A 19,996-nucleotide genomic window follows, 5' to 3' on the forward strand; every position below is an offset into this window, starting at 1 on the left:
TTTCTTGGGCAGAAGCTCACCCATTCTTCAAATACTACTATCTCAAACACTCCTTCTCTAAAACATTTGCTTCCTGTTCTCAACTGTAAGTGACCTCCCTATCACAGCACTTGATCTCCCAGAAGCGTCAGGCTTCACTTCCCACCCTGAAGGGTCATTCCTGTCCTGCCTGGGCCCCTCTTACTGGCCAGGAAGCCAGCCCATCTGAAACCTGGGAGCTCTGCCTTGCCAGGTGACAGATGCTTCATCCACAGCAGCTAACAAAGCAATGTTTCACCCTGTACCTTGTCTCCAATGACCCATTGCCTGGACTTGGGCCCCCCAAAAGTCCAACTGTTCTGTCAGCCCCAAATACCCATTCCCTAGCACACCTACCGGGTTCAGAGCCACACTGAATCATCTGCAAGAGAGAAAGAAATAAAGTGTCATGTTGAATGCTGGCAAACCCTAAGCCTTCATTTGCCAAATTAGACAAAACACCATCTTTTTCTTTCTTTCTTTCTTTTTTTTTTAAAGATTTTATTTATTTATGTGACAGAGAGAGACACAGCGAGAGAGGGAACACAAGCAGGGGGAGTGGGAGAGGGAGAAGCAGACTTCCCGCTGAGCAGGGAGCCCGATGCAGGGCTCGATCCCAGGACCCTGGGATCATGACCTGAGCCGAAGGCAGACGCTTAATGACTGAGCCACCCAGGCGCCCCTTTTTCTTTCTTTCTTTTTCTTTTTAAGATTTTATTTATTTATTTGACAGAGAGAGAGAGAGCACAAGCATGGGGAGTTCCAGGCAGAGGGAGAAGCAGGCTCCCCACTGAGCAAGGAGCCCAATGTGGGACTCGATCCCAGGACCCTGGGATCACGACCTGAGCCAAAGGCAGATGCTTAACCAACTGAGCCACCCAGGCGTCCCCAAACCATTTTTTTCTTAAAATGCATATATGAGTGGCAAACTTTTGGAGAAAAGCTGGGCTGATTCCACTTCAGTTTGGGGGAAACTAAGCTAGCCCATTGTAGGCTGTGATGGACCTGACATTAGCTATCATAGACTTGATCTTCAAGCCTGCTCATCACCTCACTTAAAAACTAGAGGTGGGTCTCCACCCCTCTCTGTGCCTTGCCCCCTTCCCTTGCTGTAAGCAGGGGTGACTCTGGACCATCATGAAGACCCCTTCACACTCTATTGTTCAACTGTGGATTCTCAGGACCATTCAGAGTATTTATTGATTCTTCCCAGGTTAGGGACTAAGCTGTGCTGAGAAGATAAACAGAAGAAAGCTATAAATGCAGTCCATGGTGCCTTCCCAAGGCCTTGAAAATAGTCCTCCTCTGATGCAAAAGGACTCACCTGAGCTGTAGGGGATTTCATCATGTTATCTTTTTAAAAGAGCTTTTAAAAAAATAGGTATGTATCATTAGTGCCCAAGAAAGGACAGTACTAAATCCCTTGGAGGTAACAGCTCATGTCTTTAAAAAAAAAAAAAATTAGTACTTTCATTTTGGAATAAAATGCTGGACCTAAAATAGTTAACTTTCAGGCAGCACCAAGTTCCAGTGACAAGACCCTACAGGCTAAAAGGCCACCGCTCTGCAATCTGATCCCTCTCAGACTGAACATTTCCAAACATCTCGTAAGAAAGAAGGCAAGACTTTTGATGGTTTGAGTAATCTGGGTTTGTTAGTCCCTCATCTTTGTCTTTTTACAGCTGAACTCCAAGTAATATCAGACATTTTTTCTTTAAACCAGCCACCATAGTGGGAGCTGAGTTCTTGTCAAAGGGCCGGTGAGACAAATTTTAGGAAGAAGCAAAGCAACAAGCATAATAGCTGGAGACATCAGGGCACATGAATGGGGTTTGTCTTCCCATAACCATCAACAAGTAACCACCATGTTTAATGCTCTATGCTATGCTAAGAGGGCAGAGATATAGTTGCAAATGCTTTTTGAAAGATTTTTCATTAGTGACCCAGGATTGAGATTCCCTCAATCCTTCAAGGCACTGGGGAGGAAAGGAAACCGGCCAGAGTCCAACAGATTCCAGCTCCAAGGTCATGGTACCCCAGCACAGGGGGAATCAACATGGCAAAAAAGGGCAAGTGATAATGGAGATACAGTTCTTGTGCCCAAAGTTGGGCAGACCTCAAGAGTGCAAGCAATAACAATATTGAGCACCTACTATGTGCCACACTCCTTGAGGCTGCCTTGCAAGCCCTGTCCCTGTTCCTCACTAGATCCAACTGAGTTGGGTATGACTCTTCTCTTAGATAGATGAGCACACCGAGCCTCAGCTGGCATTTGAGTCCGGGTCCGTCTGATTTCGACGACGCCCCTGACTCCAGCAGCCTGAAGCCCCGGGGCGGCCTGGCCGGGACCCGTCGGGCTGCCCCCCAGAGGGTGCAGACGTGCCCCTTCCAGGCTGCCCTCCGGAACGAGCGTGAGCTGGCCGCAAGGGGAGGGGGTGCGGACGCCGTCGGGGTCCGGGTTGCAGGGACGGGGCGCAGGAAAGGGGCGCGGGCGGAAGCTTACCGGCTCCGGGGACACTGCTCCCCAGCACAGCGTGGCCAGGCTCAGCAGCACTAGCGACATCGCGGAGCCCCCCGCCAGCCCTCCCCGCGGCCGCGCTCTTATCTCGGCGCCCCGGGCCACCCCTCGGGGGCCCCGCCTCCCACAGCACCGCCCCGGCCCCCGCCGCCCGGAGCCGAGGGCGCCCCCCTCCCTGGCCTGCCTGGGCTCGCCGGGATGGGCCGGGTCCCAGCGCCTCGGGGCACCTGGCCGGTGGAGCACGAGCGGGCCCGCCCCGCCCCGGGCCCCGCGCACACGTGCGAGGAGTGAGCCAGCGGCGCGGCGGCACACGCGCCCTCGGGCAGGCCCGGCGCAGACCCGGTCCGAACCGCCCGGCCGCCGCTCCCCTCCAGGCCGCGGAGAGCGCGCCGTGCGCCGGCGCCGCCAGTTAGAGGGTAGCGGGGCCAGGGCCGGGCCGCCGCCGCCCGCTCCGCCCGCCCCGCCCGCCGCCCGCTCCGCCCGCCGCCCGCTCCGCCGCAGTCCCCGTCCCAGCCGCCGAGGGTGAGTAGCGGGGGGCCGGGGGGGCCGCCCCGCCCCGCACAGCCCCCGGCCGCAGTCTCCGGAGCCCCGTGAGGCCTCGGGCCGGGGAGTGGGGGAGTCGGGAGGACCCGGGCTGGACGCCGAGGTTGGAGCCCCACTTTATGCAAAGGCCCAGCGCCCGAAACCAAAGGGTGGGGTCGCGGGCAGCCGAAGCTTCGTCGAGTTCTTTGGGGGAGCTACTTCTTCGCAGAACTAAGTTGTCTGTTGTTAGGGTGGTAGAAATCCTCCCCCCCCCCCCCCCAGCTTCTCTGGTGTGTGTTTATTTCCACAGAAGGAGGTCTGACACTAACTCTTCGGTCTCCGAAGGCGGAAGCCCGCGTTGCTGTGGACTCGCAGCCGCGCTGCGCGGGTTTCGCTTTGCCTCCGCGTCTCCGCGCCGCCTTAAATGCAAATCCTGGGCCCGCCCTCAGATTGCGAGGGGACCCCTCAGTCCGGGCTGGGCTCTGCCCCTGGTAGTTTTGATGCCCGCTGGCTGCTGAAACCATCTTTTGAGACACAGTGATTTGAGGACAGGTTAACAAAAATTAGTTGGGCTAACAGTGGACCGCAGAGCTTGGAACTCCGCTGCTTCAGCCCCCTCTGTTTGCAAAGGACGAGGTTAGGGTGACCAGCTCAAGGCCACTTAAATTTGCAGGCCATTGTACAGATGAAGAGACCAAGGCCTAGAGAGGGCAGTGAGACTTATGGAGGGAGTTGTCAGCTGGAGAGAGGTTGACTTTGTCAAGCAGCTGGTTTTGCTGAGGTCCTACTGTGTGCTAGGCCTGACTCACCTGTGGGGTTCAGATCTGGGCCTACATGGACTGGACCCAGCCTCAAGGTCACCTGAGGCTCTGGCCTGCGTACACATGAGGCTCCAGGTGACGTTTCTAGAGGATTGATCTAGTTCCTGACCAGGAAGAGTGGCTCAGGGGAGGTTGTTGGCTCATCCCTGCCTGGGGCTGGCTCACCCTGGGCCCCTTACTCAACCTCTCTGAATTGCTTTGAGCCCTGTGGTCCCTGAGACCATTTCCAGCCCAGATAGTTATCTGTCTTCTCAGCAAACACCTGCAGGGTGCCAGTACTGGGGTGCAAAGGTGAATGACACACAGGCGCTGGCTGATGGGCGCTCTTGGACCAAGGATGAATGAGATGAGTGCACGTTCAAGGGCACGTGTGCCCGCCCTGCCGTGAAATGGCCGATGGAGACAATCTCATTGGCCAGGTGGAGATCGTGAACTTTGTCCGGCGGTGCCAAGGAATGACAGCAGACTTTTAGGTGGGGGGACAGTTTTAAGCCTTATACAGACCACCTGGGTGGCTGTTCAGGGCAGGGGGTACCAGCGGGGAGGTAGCTGCTACCCAGTATGCATTCCCTCGGTGACCAGCTGAGCCTGTGTCGTGGGCCAGGCTCAGAGCTATGCTGGCTTTATACAGCCGAGTGCCCCAGCAGGCCTTGCCGTGGGAGTGTGGGACTGAGGGCGAGGGTTTCAGGGACAAGCAGGCATGCAGAGGTGAAACCGGGAGATAGGATTTGTGAGTCAGACATATAAAGGGGGGGGGAGAGAAAACCCAGGGGTGAGGGAGCAGCCCTCACGGATCAATGGGGCAGAGAGGTCAGGGTTGGCCTGGCTTACGTCACTGGCAGTCAGGGGTGGTTTTGGCAAGAAGGGAGAAGACGGGCATGGGAGGAAGTGGGTTCAGAGACTGGAGTGGGGTCAGGGGGGTTGGTTTTAAGAAAAGGAGAGGCGGGGGTTCCTTCTACAGGGGAAGGGGCTGGTGGGTGAAGGGGGGAGGTGAGTATGGTGTGGAGGTCACTGAGCATGCGGTGGGGGGGTGGAAGGAGGGAACCTGGGCAGGGGATGTGGGGGGCACAGTGCTGGGGCTCCCGGATGGTGATGATGCCCATGACCGGCTCTGCAGACAGGACTGCAAGGTGAGGCATGGCGGGAGGGCCCTGCCACAGCTGGTGTTCTCTGCGGACAAGCAAGCTGTCCTGCCTGTCTTCTCGGGGGTCCACACTGGCTTGGAAGGTCATTCCAAAAAGTGTCCTTCATGAGAGGTCCTTGTTGATCAAGCATGCAGCCTTTGAGGGCCCTGCTGAAAAGGACACCATTTTTTGACTACCTAAGCCCAATAACGCTGTGGCTTTTAAACCGGGGGCAGGGCCACTAAATACCCAGTGGTCTCCGTTTCCTCTCTCTCTGTGTGGCCAGTCACTGCTTCTCAGAGCCTCAGGTTCCTTTTCTGTCCCACGGGGCGGAGGAGACAGTGAAGTGACATCAGCTCGCAGAGGTGACTTGAGCCTGTGAGGGAAGTAACCTTTGGAGGTACTCTGACCCTACCCCTTCAGGCACGAATTGCACCCGTTCTGGGTTTCTCAGAGAGCCGCCACGCAGTGTGCCTTCCTGTCCCGGGATTTCGGAGGCACCGCTAAATGCTTGAACACACAAATGATGCGCACCTTCCTGCCAGGTGGTGCTCACAAAGCTGCCTGCCCAGGAGAGCCGGTTTGGGCTTCTTCCTCTTTCTCCTCTTCCTCCTCTGGAGGAGTGACGGTCAGGGCCTCTACTGGAGCCCGGAAGGCTGCCCTGTCCAGTCCCCAGGGGCACCTGACTCCACATTCCCCGGGACAGGCTCTGTGCTGCCGGGGGCGGCCGAGACGCCGGATTTGCCTGGCGTGCCACTCTCCAGCCGCTGGCCTTGGGTGAAGCTCTTGGTGTCTTGAGCCTCAGTTTTCCTATCTATAACCTGGGGCTGACTTCTACCCTGCTGGCCTGGCAGGGCTGTGGGGACACTCTGAAGAGATAGGGAGAAAGTTGAAGGATTTCAAGATGCTGTGTAAATTTGGGGGCAGGGAAGACAGGACAGACAGCCAAAGTAATACCTCTGCAACCCAAGTAAGGAAATTCCTTTGGACCCAAGTGCAGCGACAGCCTCAGGTTCTGTCACCTTTATCAGGCCTTCGTTTCTCTGCCTGGTCCATCCCTGAGAGAACAAGGCCATTGAGGTTGTTGACACATCCCGCGCCCCGCCTCGGCCCAGATGGAATTTTCCACTTTGCTCCTTTTGCAAATATTAATCAAGGCCCTGGCCCGTCAACAGTGGACTCATTGTCTCGTGAAGAGCAAGCAGTTTCTGGGCTGCTTCCCAGGGCCCCAGCGGCCCGCCTGCGCTGGGACATGGGGCCGTTGGGAGCACCTCTGCCCTGGGTAGCCCTCTGACCCCTCTGCTCCGCTGGTTGAGCTTTGCAGGGTCGAAGGTAATGTGTGCTTTGAGCCAGGAACGGGAAGCCACACGGAAGGCCCGCACCCCCGTGTTCCCCGCGGGGCCACACAGCGGCGGTCATCTGCTCTGCTGCAGTGAGGAGGGGCCGGGCTGGGGACGGCTCAGGACCCGGACTCCTGCCTGTCCCAGGAGGAAGGCCCGCGAGGTCCCGGCCCATGTGCACTCGCGCTGGAGCTTGCGTGTGTGACGCTGTGACCTTGAAGCCGGTCGGGACACGGGGGGTCGGGGACCGCTGTTCTCCCAGAGCCCCATCTGTCCATGAGGTGCTGAAGTCGGCCCCACACCGCTCCGGGAGGGTTACCGGAGACGCTGAGTGCACAGAGCAGGGTTGGTGATCTAGTTTTGACCAGTGATACATGAATTAGTCTATTATCAGTGATCTTGTTATTGGCCATGGTGGCACTCGACGGAGGAGGAAGCAGGGTGAGTGGAGCTATGCGGGGAGTAGGGCGAGGACAGGACCCCGGCCACACTGGGAATGTGACAAAGTCGCCACGTGCTTTGGCTTGGCACCTTTCAGTTTCTGAAGGGTGTTTTTTTGGCTCTTACTTCCTTTTGCTGTCCCAACAAACCTACGAAAGAGGTGGCTCTGTTCCCATTTTATAGATGAGAAAACAGATCCAGAGGCGCTAAATAAACCATGAGTGGTGACCGCTTTGGGGCTGCAAGCCAAGGATCTTGACCAGCAGCTCCTTTCCTTTTTGGAAAGCCCATTATCTTACGAGGGCACCCAATAGACATAAAGCCACTGTGTGCAATTGCTCTTAAGAGTTTCTCAACTCTGACTTCCGGTTCTGCGCTTCCACGGCTGCGTGTGGGCTGGCGCTGGTGGCCGACGCTCCTGAATCTGGGCAAATCTGGGTGGGAGGTGGGTTTCAAACAGCATACCCACAGGGCCAGTGTCCCACCTGACAAGCAGGGGTTTTCTTAACCGCCTCAAAAATCCAGCCACTGGTCACATTCCCAGGATCTAAGTAAGATCCGTTATTCACAAGATTTTGCTCCCTCTCCCTCTGTCTTGTTTATTTTTTGCTGGCATCTGTTGTTGAAGAGATGTATGGCATTCCCCTTGTGGGGTTTCTGGGTGGCCTTTTCTGTGCTCCTCTGACTTTCTTCTGAATTGGTGGGTGGATCCACAAGTGTGAGCAGATTCGGGTTTGATTTTTTTGGCAAGGGTATTTCGTAGGTGTGGTGTCTCTCCTGATTGGATGGGGGGCCCCCCCAGATGTGGGGTGACTGTTGTCACCATCCTGGCCCGAGAGCACAGCGCCAGTTGTGAAGGCAGTACTTCCGGGGACAGGGCCAGCCTTGGGGCATCAAGGGCCTCCATGGTCACTGGGAGCCGAGCTTGGTGCTCTGGTCTGCTCAGGCTGTGGCTGGAGGGACCAGGCTACACGGTCACTATTTAAAGGGGTTCACAGGTCCTTTCATGTGGATGGGCCCATTCTTTCACTCCGCCACCCCCTCTTGGTGGACAGTTAGGTTTTTATCATTGCTTGCCAGCATAAACGACTGGGGGACAGACCTCTTCTGCTTGCTTTCTCATAGTCGTGAAGAGTTCTCTTCTGGTTAAATTCCTAGAAGTGAGATTGTGGAGACAGAGGGTGGCCCCTTTAAAGTCCTGATGTGTCCATTCCCTTTCGGAAAGGTTTACACACTCTGCAGCTGTGCCCAAAGCAGAATCGCTGTCATTGGCCTTGCCCTGGTGGAGCTTCTCGAAGGTTGAAGCAGGTTTTGTGCCTCAAGCCTGGCAGAGACTGCCTGCTCCCTCCCCAGAGTTCTGTCATCTCTTCTTGGGTTACCAACGAAGGCCAGGACTTCGGTGGCCCAAAAAGTCTGACCCTAGCCCAGTACACTGCACAGGCCAGAAGCTGGAGTGGACACACACACACACACACACACACACACACACCACGTGTGCGTGCATGCCAAGAAATTGTGAAGAACCTGTTACAAGTGTTGTTCCAGAAGGTTTGGTCAGTTCTCCAGCTGTGTGACTTTGGAGACAGACTGCGTCCCAAGTGTGGGCACTGCTGAGATGCCAGGTAGGCATTTTATTCTGGGCACAGTTCTGTTGCAATTTGACTCCACCAAAATTATCAAACTTGTTGTGCACTGGTCACGAGCTCACAATTACATGGAAATTTATCATTCTGCAAGAAATTCTGACCGTGAAATTTGGCAAATTATTCAATACACGTATTTACCTACTGATTTTAGAATTTGAAATGAGAATTGTTAGTTGCTGCCAAGTACGACGCTGACAAAAGCCTCTAGCAGTACTTCATAGGGTGAGGTGGCTCCTGCATTCGTTGTCCCTCATTGATTGTCATCTGCACTCGGCCCGTCTGCTGTGTCCCTCACTGGAGTTGGAGGTAGGGGCCTGAACTGACCGAAGCCTCGCTTCGCAGACAGAAGTGCCACAGGGACCTGGTGGCCAGCTCCAAGCGGACTGGCCGGGGGGAAGGGGTGGCTCGGTGTGGCGGCCCTGCGCCCCAGGGAGACCAGTGTGGCACGAGGGTCTTCTCCCCTGGACTGGGGAGCAGAACAGATGGAAGTCTCCTCTTGCCCCTTCCTCTCCTGCTCAGAGCCCAGGAGTGGACAGACAGGGCCCTAAACAGAGCCAGGGTGGGTCCCAGGACACAGGGCGAGTCAGGGGTATAGGCACCCAGACTCAGAAGGAAGCCTCGGATGCCATCTGACCTGTGGTAGGACTCCCCACCCACCCCCTAACACACACACACTCCCTCAGGTGGACACACGAGCTGTCTTGGCTTTCTCTGGTTCCTTACCTCCGCCCCACCCCTCACTTTCCACACGGCCAATGCCAGGGAACTCCTTCCCAGCCCAGGTAGCCCAGCAAAGTGGAAAGGGCTACTTCCCTGTCACTCCTGCCCCCTGAGGGTCAGTCTGCCCACCCACCTGGGCTGGAAGCCTGAGAGGGCACCGCACTAGGGATGAAGGGGTCCCTGCTCCCAACGCTTTCCCTTTGGGCAGTGAGCCGTCCCTCTGCAACCCCTTATTCCGTTGCGCACAGTGAGTGTGTTGTAGGACCTGTCACTTTGCAACACTGTGAGCCAGAAGCCTGAGTGACGCCTCTGCTCCGCCCCCCCCCCCCCCCCCCGCACCTGGCCCAAACCTGCCTTCTGAGGGGAGAAGGGAGCTGGTCCCCTCAGATGGGTCTCAGGAACAGGGAAATGTTGCTCTTGGGGAGGAGCGGCCTGGAGCCTGGGTACCCAGCCTGCCAGGAGAGAAGAGGAAAGCCCACCCCACCCCACCCCTGGCCATGGGGCAGAGAGCTAGACCATGTGCCTCCTGAGAAGGGAAGTGAGAGCGCCCTGTACTTTCCTGTCCCCATTATTCAGCAAATCTTGGGCCAGGGATTCTGGGAGAGCAGGGGAGGGAGACAGAGGCACCCTGAGGGACTTTCCCAGTTTCTTTTTTTTTTTTTTTTTTAAAGATTTTATTTATTTATTTGACAGAGAGACACACAGTGAGAGAGGGAACACAAGCAGGAGGAGAGGAAGAGGCAGGCTTCCCACTGAGCAGGGAGCCCGATGTGGGGCTCGATCCCAGGACCCTGGGATCGTGACCTGAGCCGAAGGCAGACGCTTAACGACTGAGCCACTCAGGTGCCCCTTTCCCAGTTTCAACAGAGGTGGGCACCAGACAGATGGGCCCCAGTTTAGTCTGCCCCTGCTCAGAGGCTGGAGGGATGCATGCCTAGTTGAAGGTCAGACCCAGAACTTTGGGAGCAATTAAAGGTCCCTCCATGGGGGGCATAAGGAGGGGGGTGTTGGAGGCAGAGCTGTGATAGGAGATGGGGTTTGGAGTGACTGGGGTCAAGGAGAGTAAGTGACCTGCCGTCACCCCATGAATAAGGGACCTGTCTTCACTTCTCCACAGTAGGCTTGGTGCCTCCTGGTAAAGGTGCCATGTTGCTTCCTAACCCTGTCGACTTTTATTATCAATTATTTCAGACCTTCAGTGGAGCTGTCCACCCTACTCAGAGGCAATATCCTGGGCTTCTTTATACTTTTCTCAGTCATAGTTTTGAGTCCCTCAACAACATCCAGAATTGTATAAGATACGGGAGGGTTTTTTTTTTTATTATGGCAAAATATATGTAACATAAAAATTAACCATTTTAACCATTTTTTTATAAAGATTTAATTTATTTATTTGACAGAGAGAGACACAGCAAGAGAGGGAACACAAGTGAGGGAGAGGGAGAAGCAGGCTTCCCGCCGAGCAGGGAGCCCGATGCGGGGCTCGATCCCAGGACCCCGGGATCATGACCTGAGCCGAAGGCAGACGCTTAACGACTGAGCCACCCAGGCGCCCCCCATTTTAACCATTTTTAAGTGTACAATTCAGTAGCATTAAGTACATTCACAATGTTGTGCAACCATCACTACTCTCCATTTCCAAAATGTTCCGTCACCTCAGACAGAAGTTCTGTACCTGCAAAACAGTACGGGCGTAGCTCGTTTTACTGCGCTTTGCTTTATTGTGCTTCGCAGATCTGTTTCTCGCAAATGCAAGTTTGAGGCAACCCTGCGTCGAGCAAGTCTGTTGTTGCCGTTGTTCCAACAGCATGTGCTCACCGCATATCTCTGTGTCACAGTTTGGTAATTCTCACGGTATTCCCAACTTTATTGTTCGTTCTGGGGATCTGTGATCCGTGATCTTTGTTGTTCCTGTTGTCATGGGTTTTGAAGTACCATGAACCGAGCCTATGTGAGATGGGGAACTTAACCTGTAAATGTTGTGTGTCCTGCCTGCCCCACCAACCCACCACTCCCTTTCTCCCTCCCTCTCCTTGGGTCTTCCTAGTCCCTGAGACAAAACAATATGGAACTTAGGCCAATTAATAACCCTGCAGTGGCCTCTGAAAGGAAGAGATCCACGTCTCTCAGTTTAAATCAAAAGCTAGAAATGATGAAGCTTAGAGAGGCATATTGCAAATTTAGGCCGAAAGCCAAGCTTCTTGAGCCAAATGTTAGCCAAGTTGTGAACGCAGAGGAAGTCCTTGAAGGAAATTAAAAGTGCTACTTTAGTGAACACTCGAACGATAAGAAAGTGCAACAGCCTTATTGCTGCTATGGAGAAAGTCTGAGTGGTCTGGAAAGAAGATCAGACCAGCCACCGCATTCCCTTAAGCCAAAGCCTCATCCAGAGCAAGGCCCGAACTCTCTTCAATTCTGTGAAGGCTGGGAGAGGTGGGGAAGCTGCAGGAGAAAAGTCTGAAGCGAGCAGAGGTGGGTTCATGAGGTAGAAGGGAAGAACATAAAAGTACAAGGTAACGCAGCAAGCGCTGATGTAGAAGCTGCAGCAAATTATCCGGAAAGATCTAGCTCAGCTTGGGGCGCCTGGGTGGCTCGGTCGGTTAAGCAACTGCCTTCGGCTCAGGTCATGATCCCAGGGTCCTGGGATCAAGCCCCGCATCGGGCTCCCTGCTCCGAGGGAAGCCTGCTTCTCCCTCTCCCTCTCCCACTCCCCCTGCTTGTGTTCCCTCTCTCTCTGTGTCTCTCACTGTCACGTAAATAAATAAAATCTTTAAAAAAAAAAAAAGGTGGCTACACTAAACAAAAGATTTTCAGTGTAGATGTCACAGGCTTCTATCGGAAGAAGATGCCATCTAGGGCTTTCATAGCTGGAGAAGAGAAGTCAAGGCCTGGCTTCCACGCTTCAAAGGACAAGCCGATTCTCTGTTTAAGGGTGAATGTAGCTGGTGACTTTAAGGGCTCATTTACCATTTGGAAAGTCCTAGGGCCCTGAAGAATTATGCTATCTCTACTCTGTAAGTGATCAACAAAGCCTGGCTGACAGCTCATCTCTTTACAACATGGTTTACTGAATATTTTAAGCCCACTGTTGAGACCTATTGCTCAGAAAAGAAGATTCCTTTCCAAATATGACTGCTCATTAACAGAGCCCCTGGTCACCCAGGAGTTCTCATGGAGAGAGACAACAAGATTCATGTTGTTTCCCCGCCTGCTAACACAACGTCCATTCTTCAGCCCACGGTTCATGGAGTAATTTCAACTGTCGAGTCTTATTATTTAAGAACTATGCTTCGTAAGACTATAGCTGCCACAGACAGTGATTCGTCTGATGGATCTGGGCAAAGTCCATTAAAAACCCTCTGGAAAGGATTCACCGCCTAGATACCATTAAGAACATGTGTGATTCTTGAGACGATAAGCTTTATCAACATGGACAGGAGTTTGGAAGAAGCGGATTCCCGCCCTCCCGGAGGACTTTGAGGGGTTCAAGACTTCCGTGGAGGAAGTGACTGCAGATGTGGTGGAAACAGCAGGAGAACCAGAATCAGATGTGGGGCCGGAAGACGGGACAGCGTTGTTGCAATCTCATGGTAAAACTTGAACGGATGAGGAGTTGCTTCTTAGGGGGTAGGCAAAGAATGTGGTTTCTTGAGCTGGAATCTGTTCCAGGTGAGGATGCTGTGATGATTTTTTGAAACGACAACAAAGGAGTTAGAATAGCAGATCAACTGAGTTGATAAAGCAGCAGTGGGGTTTGAGAAGATCGACTCCAGTTTTCAAAGAGGTTCTACTGTGGGTAAAACGCCATCCGAGGCATCGCATGCTACGCATCGCATTTGTGAAAGCAAGAGTCACTTGGTGCGGCAGACTTCTCTTAAGTCTTCTTAAGTCTTGCCCTACTTAAGAAATCGCCACAGTCGCCCCAGCCTTCAGCACCCACTGCCCTGATCAGTCAGCGGCCATCGACATGGAGGCAGGGCCCTCCATCAGCTGAGAGATTAAGACTCTCTGTAAGCTCAGATGACTGTTAGCAGTTTTTAGTAAAAAAAATACATATATATTTTTAAATTAAGGTATATACATTGGTTCTTTTAGGCATAATGCTATCGCACACTCTACAGACTACAGTATAGGGTGAACACAAATTTTACACGCACTGGGAAACCACAAACTTCATTTGACTCACTTTGTTGTGATGTTTGCTTTATTGCATTGATCTGGAACCAAACCTGCCATATCTCAGAGGCGTGCCTGTAACTCCCCATTTCCTCTCCCCGCCAGCCCCTGGTCACCTCGAACCTACTTTCCGTCTCTTCGAATTTCTCTCATATAAATGGAACCATGCAACAGTTGTCCTTTTGTGACTGACTTATTTCACTTCACATAGTGTTTTCAAGATTCATCCATGTTGTAGCATGTATGAGAATTCTGTTCTTATTTGAGGCTGAATAATACTCTGTTGCATGGATACACCCTGCTCCTTTAGTCACCTCTTGATGGCCACTTGTGTTCTTTCTACCTTTCTGCTATTATGAATGATTCTGCTGGAAACACCGGAGTACAAGTATCTGGGACCCTGCTTTCAGTTCTTTTGGGTATATATCTAGGAGTGGAACTGCCAGATCGTATGGTAATTCTATGTTTAACTTTTTGAGGACCCGCCCAATTTTTTTTTTTTTTTTGCAGTGACTGTGTCATTTTATGGGTGCACAGGAGTTCCAGTTTCTCTACATTCTTGTCAACACTCGTTATTTTCCTTTCTTTAAACTTTATTTCAGACATCCTAATTCTAGATTTATTCCTATTTTCTGTTTCTTCATGATTCAGTTTAGGGAGATGGTATATTTCTGGGAATTTGTTGGAAATTTTCATCTAGGTTATCTAATTTGTTGGCATACAGTTATTCATAGTGCTCTCTTTTTTTTTTTTTTTTTTTTAGATTTTTTTTATTTATTTATTTGACAGAGAGAGACACAGCGAGAGAGGGAACACAAGCAGGGGGAGTGGGAGAGGGAGAAGCAGGCTTCCCACCGAGCAGGGAGCCTGATGCGGGGCTCGATCCCAGGATCCTGGGATCATGACCTGAGCTGAAGGCAGACGCTTAACGACTGAGCCACCCAGGTGCCCCCATAGTGCTCTCTTATAATCCTTTTTATTTCTGTAAAACAGTAGAGATGTCCCCGCTTTCATATCTGATTTTACTAATTTGTGTCTTCTCTCTGTTTTCTTATCTCATCTACTTAAAGGCTTGTCTTTGTTTTTGAAGAACCAACTTTTGGCTTGATTTTCTCTATTGTTTTTTTGTTCCTTATTTCATTTATCTCTGTTCTAATCTATTATTTCCTTCCTTCTGATAGCTCTGGGTTTAGTTTGCTCTTCTTTTTCTAGTACCTTAAGATGTAAAGTTAGGGGTTTGTTTGTTTGTTTTTTTGAGATCTTTCTTCTTTTTTAATGTATGCATTTACAACTAAAAATTTCCCTCTTAGCACCGCTTTTGCTCCATCTCATAAATTTTGGTGTATTGTTTTCATTTTCATTTGTCTCTAACATCCCTTGTGAGGTCGTCTTTGACAAATTGGTTGTTTAAGAGTGTGTTGTTTAATTTCCACATATTTGTAAATTTTCTAGTTTTCCTTTTGATATTGATTTCTATTTTCATTCCATTATGATTAGAAAAGATACTTTGTATAATTTCCATCTTTTTAAAAATTTATTAAGATTTGTGGCCTAATATATGTCTGTTCTGGAAGAATGTTCCATGTGTACTTGAGAAGAATGTCTGTTCTGCTGTTCGGTGGAGTGTTCTGTAGAGGTCTACTAGTGGGATTGTAGTGTTGATCAAGTCATTTATTGCCTATTGATCTATCTGGTTATTCTGTCCATCATTGAAATCTGAGTATAGAAGTCTCCACTTCCTGTAGAATTGTCTGTTAATCCCTTCAAATCTGTTAATGTTTGCTTCATATATTTTGGGGCTCTGATGTTGGGTACACATAGGAATTACATGTTTTAAAACTGTATTTATATAAAGGCTTTATTTAGGTCATACCATGCATAGTTTGCCTTTTATATTTGAATATATTTCTAGGATTCATTTGTGTTGATGTGAAGTTCTGTGTCCCTTCATTTTCACTGTTCTGTGGAGTTTCTTTGTATGAATTGACTACAACTTTCTATGGCCTTGGTATTTCCATATACATGTTGAAGTCAGCATGTCAATTTCTAAAAAAAAAAAAAAATCCTGCTGAGATTTGATTGGCATTGCATCTTATCTATAAATCAATTTAGAGAATATTGACATCATAACAAAGTTAGGTCTTCCTGTTCATGCTCTCTCTTTCTATTTATTTAGGTTATCTTTAATTTTTATCAACAGTTTTATAGTTTTCATTGTATAAGTCTTGCACGTATTTTGTTAAATTTACTCCTAAATATTTCATATTTCTTGATGCTCTTGAAAATGGTATTGTTTTATTTTGTGGTTGCCCCACAGAAGATGGGATCAACCCTACCCTACCACCACCCACAATTTGAATGTTGAGACTGATGACACCACACATATATCAAGAGGCTATGAAAAGGCTTATTTCTCCATAATGGGGTTTTCGGGGGAGAGTAGTGCTGACACACAAGTTGGTCTGGGATAGCTTGAGTGAAGGGAAGGGTAAATGGCTCTGGTTTTTATTATGGTTAGGGAGTGGGACCAAGGTGGAGATTCCTATATATGGGTTCGAGTTGCAGGATTTGAACTACTCCCCACCCCCTCCCCCCCAACAGGGCAGGAATGCCAGGGCTTTCTTATTGACTTGCCCAGATATAGGGCGAGAGGGAGGGATGGAGCTTAAAGCTGTCAGTGGTCAAGCATCAAAAATAAACTCAGTCTTTCTTACATTTTTTACATTTAAATTGCCCAATTGTTAATAGCATATAAAAATACAGTTGCCTTTGTATGTTGACCTTGTATCCTGTGACCTTGCTAAATTCACTTATTAATTCCAGTCGCTTTTGTAAATTCCTTGGGGATTTCTATGTAGATGATCATGCTATCTGTAAATAAGGACATTTATAATTCTTTCTAATCTGTATGCCTTTTACTTTTATAATAATTAATTAACCTTAAAATTCTGGTTAGAACCTTCACACAATGTTGAATAAACAGTGGTGAGAGTGAATATCCTTGCCTCGTTCCTGACCTCAGGGGGAAAGCTTTTAGCCTTTGACCATTAGTACAAAGCTAGCTGTAGGTATCTCATAGATGCTCTTTATCAGGGAGTTCTCTTTCGTTCCTTGAGTACACAGAGATTTTATGGATGGAATATGGAATATCGCCAAATGCTTTCTGCAATAGGATGATCACATGGTTTTTCTTTTTTTGGTTTCTTAATATGATGAAATACATTGATTAGTTTTCTACTGTTGAGCCAACTTTGCATCACTGGATTCAACTCTAGTTGGTTATAGTGTATGTTGCTGGATTTGATTTGTTAAATTTTGTTAAGGATTTTTGCATCTCAGTTCACGATGGATGTTGGTCTGTAGTCTTTTTGTGATGGCTTTGTCTGGTTTTGGTAACAGGTTAATGCTGGCGTTATAAAAATAAGTGGGAAACTGTTCTCTATTTTTCTATAGAATTGGTATTATTCCATCTTGGATGTTTCTTAGATTTTACCAATGAAGTCCAAAGTTTTCTTTGTGAGAAGAGTTTAGATAATGAATTCAATCTCTTTAATAGATATGTGTAGCTATTTAGGTAACATAGTTCTTGAGTCAGCTTTGAGAATCTGTCTTTCAATTATCGCATTTTTTTGGCACAAAGTTTCTATGTTATCCTTCTATTGGCTTTTAACTGTCTATAGAATAGGTAATGATACCTCCTCTGTCAGTGCCGATGTTGATAATTTGTGTTCCTTCTCTTTTCTTTGGGTAGAGGTTTATTATTTTATTGTTTTAAAGAACCAAATTTTGGTTTTATTTTTTCTACTTTTAAATTTGTTTTCAGTTTTATTTATTTCTGTTGTTATGTTTATTACTTATGATTACTGTGGGATTGATTTTCTTTTTTCTGACTTTTTAAAGGTAAAAGTATAGGTTGGAGATCTGACCTTTCTAATATAAGCATTGTAATGCCATATATTTCCTCAAAGCACTGCTTCACCTGAATTCCACACATTTTGGTCTCTTGTGTTTTCATTTTCATTCAGTTCAGACATGTGCTAATTTTAATTTCTCTTGTGATCTCTTCTTTGACTCATGGGTTATATAGAAGTGTGTTGCTTAATTTCTTATGGGTTTTTCAGATATATATTTTTTATTTATTTCTAAATCAACTCTTTTGTGGACAGAGAACATACTTTGTATCATTTCAGCCCTTTTACATTTGTTGAGATTTTTATTATGGCCCAGAATTAGGTCTCCCTTAGTGAAGTATACTTGAAAAGAACATGTATTCTGCTGTTGTTTGGGTGTTCAGTAATAAGTGTTAATTAGGTCAATTTAGTTCATAATATTGTTAAGTTTTCTGTATTCTTACTGATTTTTTGCCTAGACGTTTTATCTCTTACTGAGAAGGGGGAGTGTTGAAGTCTCCAAGTGTGATTATTTATTCATTTCTCCTTTCAGTTCTATCAATTTTTGCTTCATGATTTTGAAGCCCTACTAGGCATATACACATTTAGAATTATTTTGTCTTTATGATAAATTGGCCCCTTTGTCATCTAAAATGTCCTCTTAACCTTAGTAATATTCTTTGTACTGAAGTCTACATTGTCTGATATTAATATAGCCACTCTAATTCTGTTTTTATATACTGTTTTGATATGCTGTTTATGTGGTACATCTTTTTTTTTCCATTTTTTATTATGTCTTTATATTGAAAGTAGTTTTTTTTGTGTAGACAGCATATATTTGAGTTTTCCTATCTCTCTTTATTTTCTTTTACTACCTCTTTTGATTATTTTATATTTTACCTCCACTATTGACTTATTAGCTGGAATTCATGTTTGATTTATTTAGTTTTTAATGACTGTGATAAGGTTTACAATATATATCTCTCATTTATCACAGTATACCAAATAATATTGAACCACTTTGTGTATGGTATAAAAACCTTATAAAAGTATACTTCTGTTTCTCCCCATCCTATTCTTTGTGCTGTTATTGTTACATACATTTTAATGCCACATATATTATAAACCCTATTGTATATTTTACTAGTTTAGCTTTAGATAGTCAATTATATTCTGAAGAGATTAAAAGTAATGGGAGTCTGGTTTTTTGTTTCTTTTCTTCTTTGTTCATTTGTTTTGTTTCTTAAATTCCACATATGAGTGAAATTATATGGTATCTGTTTTTCTCAGGCTTATTTCACTTAGTATTCTACCCTCTAGATTCCTCCATGTTGTTGCCAATGGCAAAATTCATTCTTTTTTATGGCTGAGTAATATTCCATTTTATATGTTAGAAGGGAGGTGGGTGGGGGGATGGGTGAAAAAGTTAAAGGGGATTAAGAGTACACTTATCTTTTTTTTAAGGAAGGTTTTTATTATAAAAATTCTTTATAACTGCTGTAAACTAGATTCAGTAGGATTACATTTCATTTCTTTTTTGTTATGTTATGTTAATCACCATACATTACATCATTAGTTTTTGATGTAGTGTTCCACAATTCATTGTTTGCCTATAACACCCAGTGCTCCATGCAGTACGTGCCCTCCTTAATACCCATCACCGGGCTCATTTCTTTAATTTTTTTTTTTTTTTTTTGCTTTTTTCAAGTTTTTATTTAAATTCTAGTTAGCTTATAGTGTATAGGAGTTGAATTTAGTGATTCATCACTTACATATAACACCCAGTGTTCATCATAACAAATGACCTCCTTAATACCCATCACCCATTTAGCCCATCCCCTACTCCCCTCCTTCCATCAACCCTCAGTTCTCTATTGTTAAGAGTAAGAGTACACTTATCTTGGTGAGCACTGAGAAATGTATAGAATTGTTGAATCATTATATTGTACACCTGAAACTAACATAACACTGTATGTTAATTATGTTTGAGTAAAAATATAATTCCTAGCTTAAAAAATAGAAATAAAAACAAGGGGGAAAAAGTGTATTGTATTGACTCACTGTGGTAGGCTTAACAGTTGCCTTCCATGATATCCATGTTCTAACTCTGGAGTCTGTGGGTATGTTACCTTGTGTGGCAACATGGACTTTGCAGATGAGATAAACAACCTTGAGATGGAGAGATGATCCTGGATTATCCAGGAGGTCCCAATGATGTAATCACAAGTGTCCTAATAAGGGGGAGATACAAGTACAGAAGTAGAAGATGTGACAACAGAAGCAAGAGGCTAAGGAATACAGGTGACGCTCAGAATCTAGAAAAGGCAAGGAAATGGCTTCTCCTCTAGAGAGCTTCTAGAAGGAACTAGCCCTGCTGATACCTTGACTTTAGCCCAGTGAAACTGTTTTCAAATTGTTGGCCTCCAGAACTGTAAGAAAAAATTTGTGTTGTTTTAAGTCACCAAGTTTATGGTCATTTGTTACCACAGTCATAAGAAACTCATACACCCACATTTTTACTATTTCCATTGCTCTTCATTGAAATTTCTAGCTGGTGTCATACTTCTTTTGCCTGAAGAACTTCCTTTAGCATATCTTGCAGTGCAGATCCACTGGCAATATATTCGCTCAGCTTTTGTTTCTCTGAAGATGTCTTTCTCCTTCATATTTGAAAGATAGATTCACTGGATATAGAGAGTTGTAAGTTTACTGGAGTTTTCCCCCCATTTCAGTATTTTATAGCTGTCACTCCATTATCTTCTAGATTGCATGTTTTTTGA

At 47.4% G+C, this 19,996-nt stretch overlaps 2 protein-coding genes across 7 annotated transcripts in view; one reads left to right on the top strand and one right to left on the bottom strand.

Annotated features, from left to right (window-relative positions):
• IL17RB (interleukin 17 receptor B) overlaps positions 1 to 2,924 on the bottom strand; it is a 41,694-nt gene extending 38,770 nt beyond the window's left edge. For 2 of the 6 annotated variants that reach the window (XM_078077058.1, XM_036102549.2), the window contains exons 1-2: positions 2,522 to 2,629; positions 376 to 400 (exon numbers count right to left, since the gene is read on the bottom strand). In XM_078077058.1, coding sequence (XP_077933184.1) covers positions 376 to 400; positions 2,522 to 2,581 — 85 coding nt within the window. In that variant the 5' untranslated portion in view covers positions 2,582 to 2,629. Of the gene's footprint in view, positions 1 to 375; positions 401 to 2,521; positions 2,631 to 2,720 lie in introns of those variants that run through there. The other 4 variants (XM_078077069.1, XM_078077062.1, XM_036102548.2 and 1 more) reach the window with 4 other exon arrangements.
• Positions 2,925 to 2,950: 26 nt separating this feature from the next.
• The window catches only part of CHDH (choline dehydrogenase), a 34,629-nt gene continuing 17,583 nt past the window's right edge, over positions 2,951 to 19,996 (top strand). The window contains exon 1 of the mRNA XM_036102547.2: positions 2,951 to 3,058. The gene's annotated coding sequence lies outside the window, so the exon portion shown is untranslated. The remainder of the gene's footprint in view (positions 3,059 to 19,996) is intronic.

This window comes from Halichoerus grypus, chromosome 1 (genome assembly GCF_964656455.1).
Source record: "Halichoerus grypus chromosome 1, mHalGry1.hap1.1, whole genome shotgun sequence".
In the NCBI taxonomy this organism is placed as follows: domain Eukaryota; kingdom Metazoa; phylum Chordata; class Mammalia; order Carnivora; family Phocidae; genus Halichoerus; species Halichoerus grypus.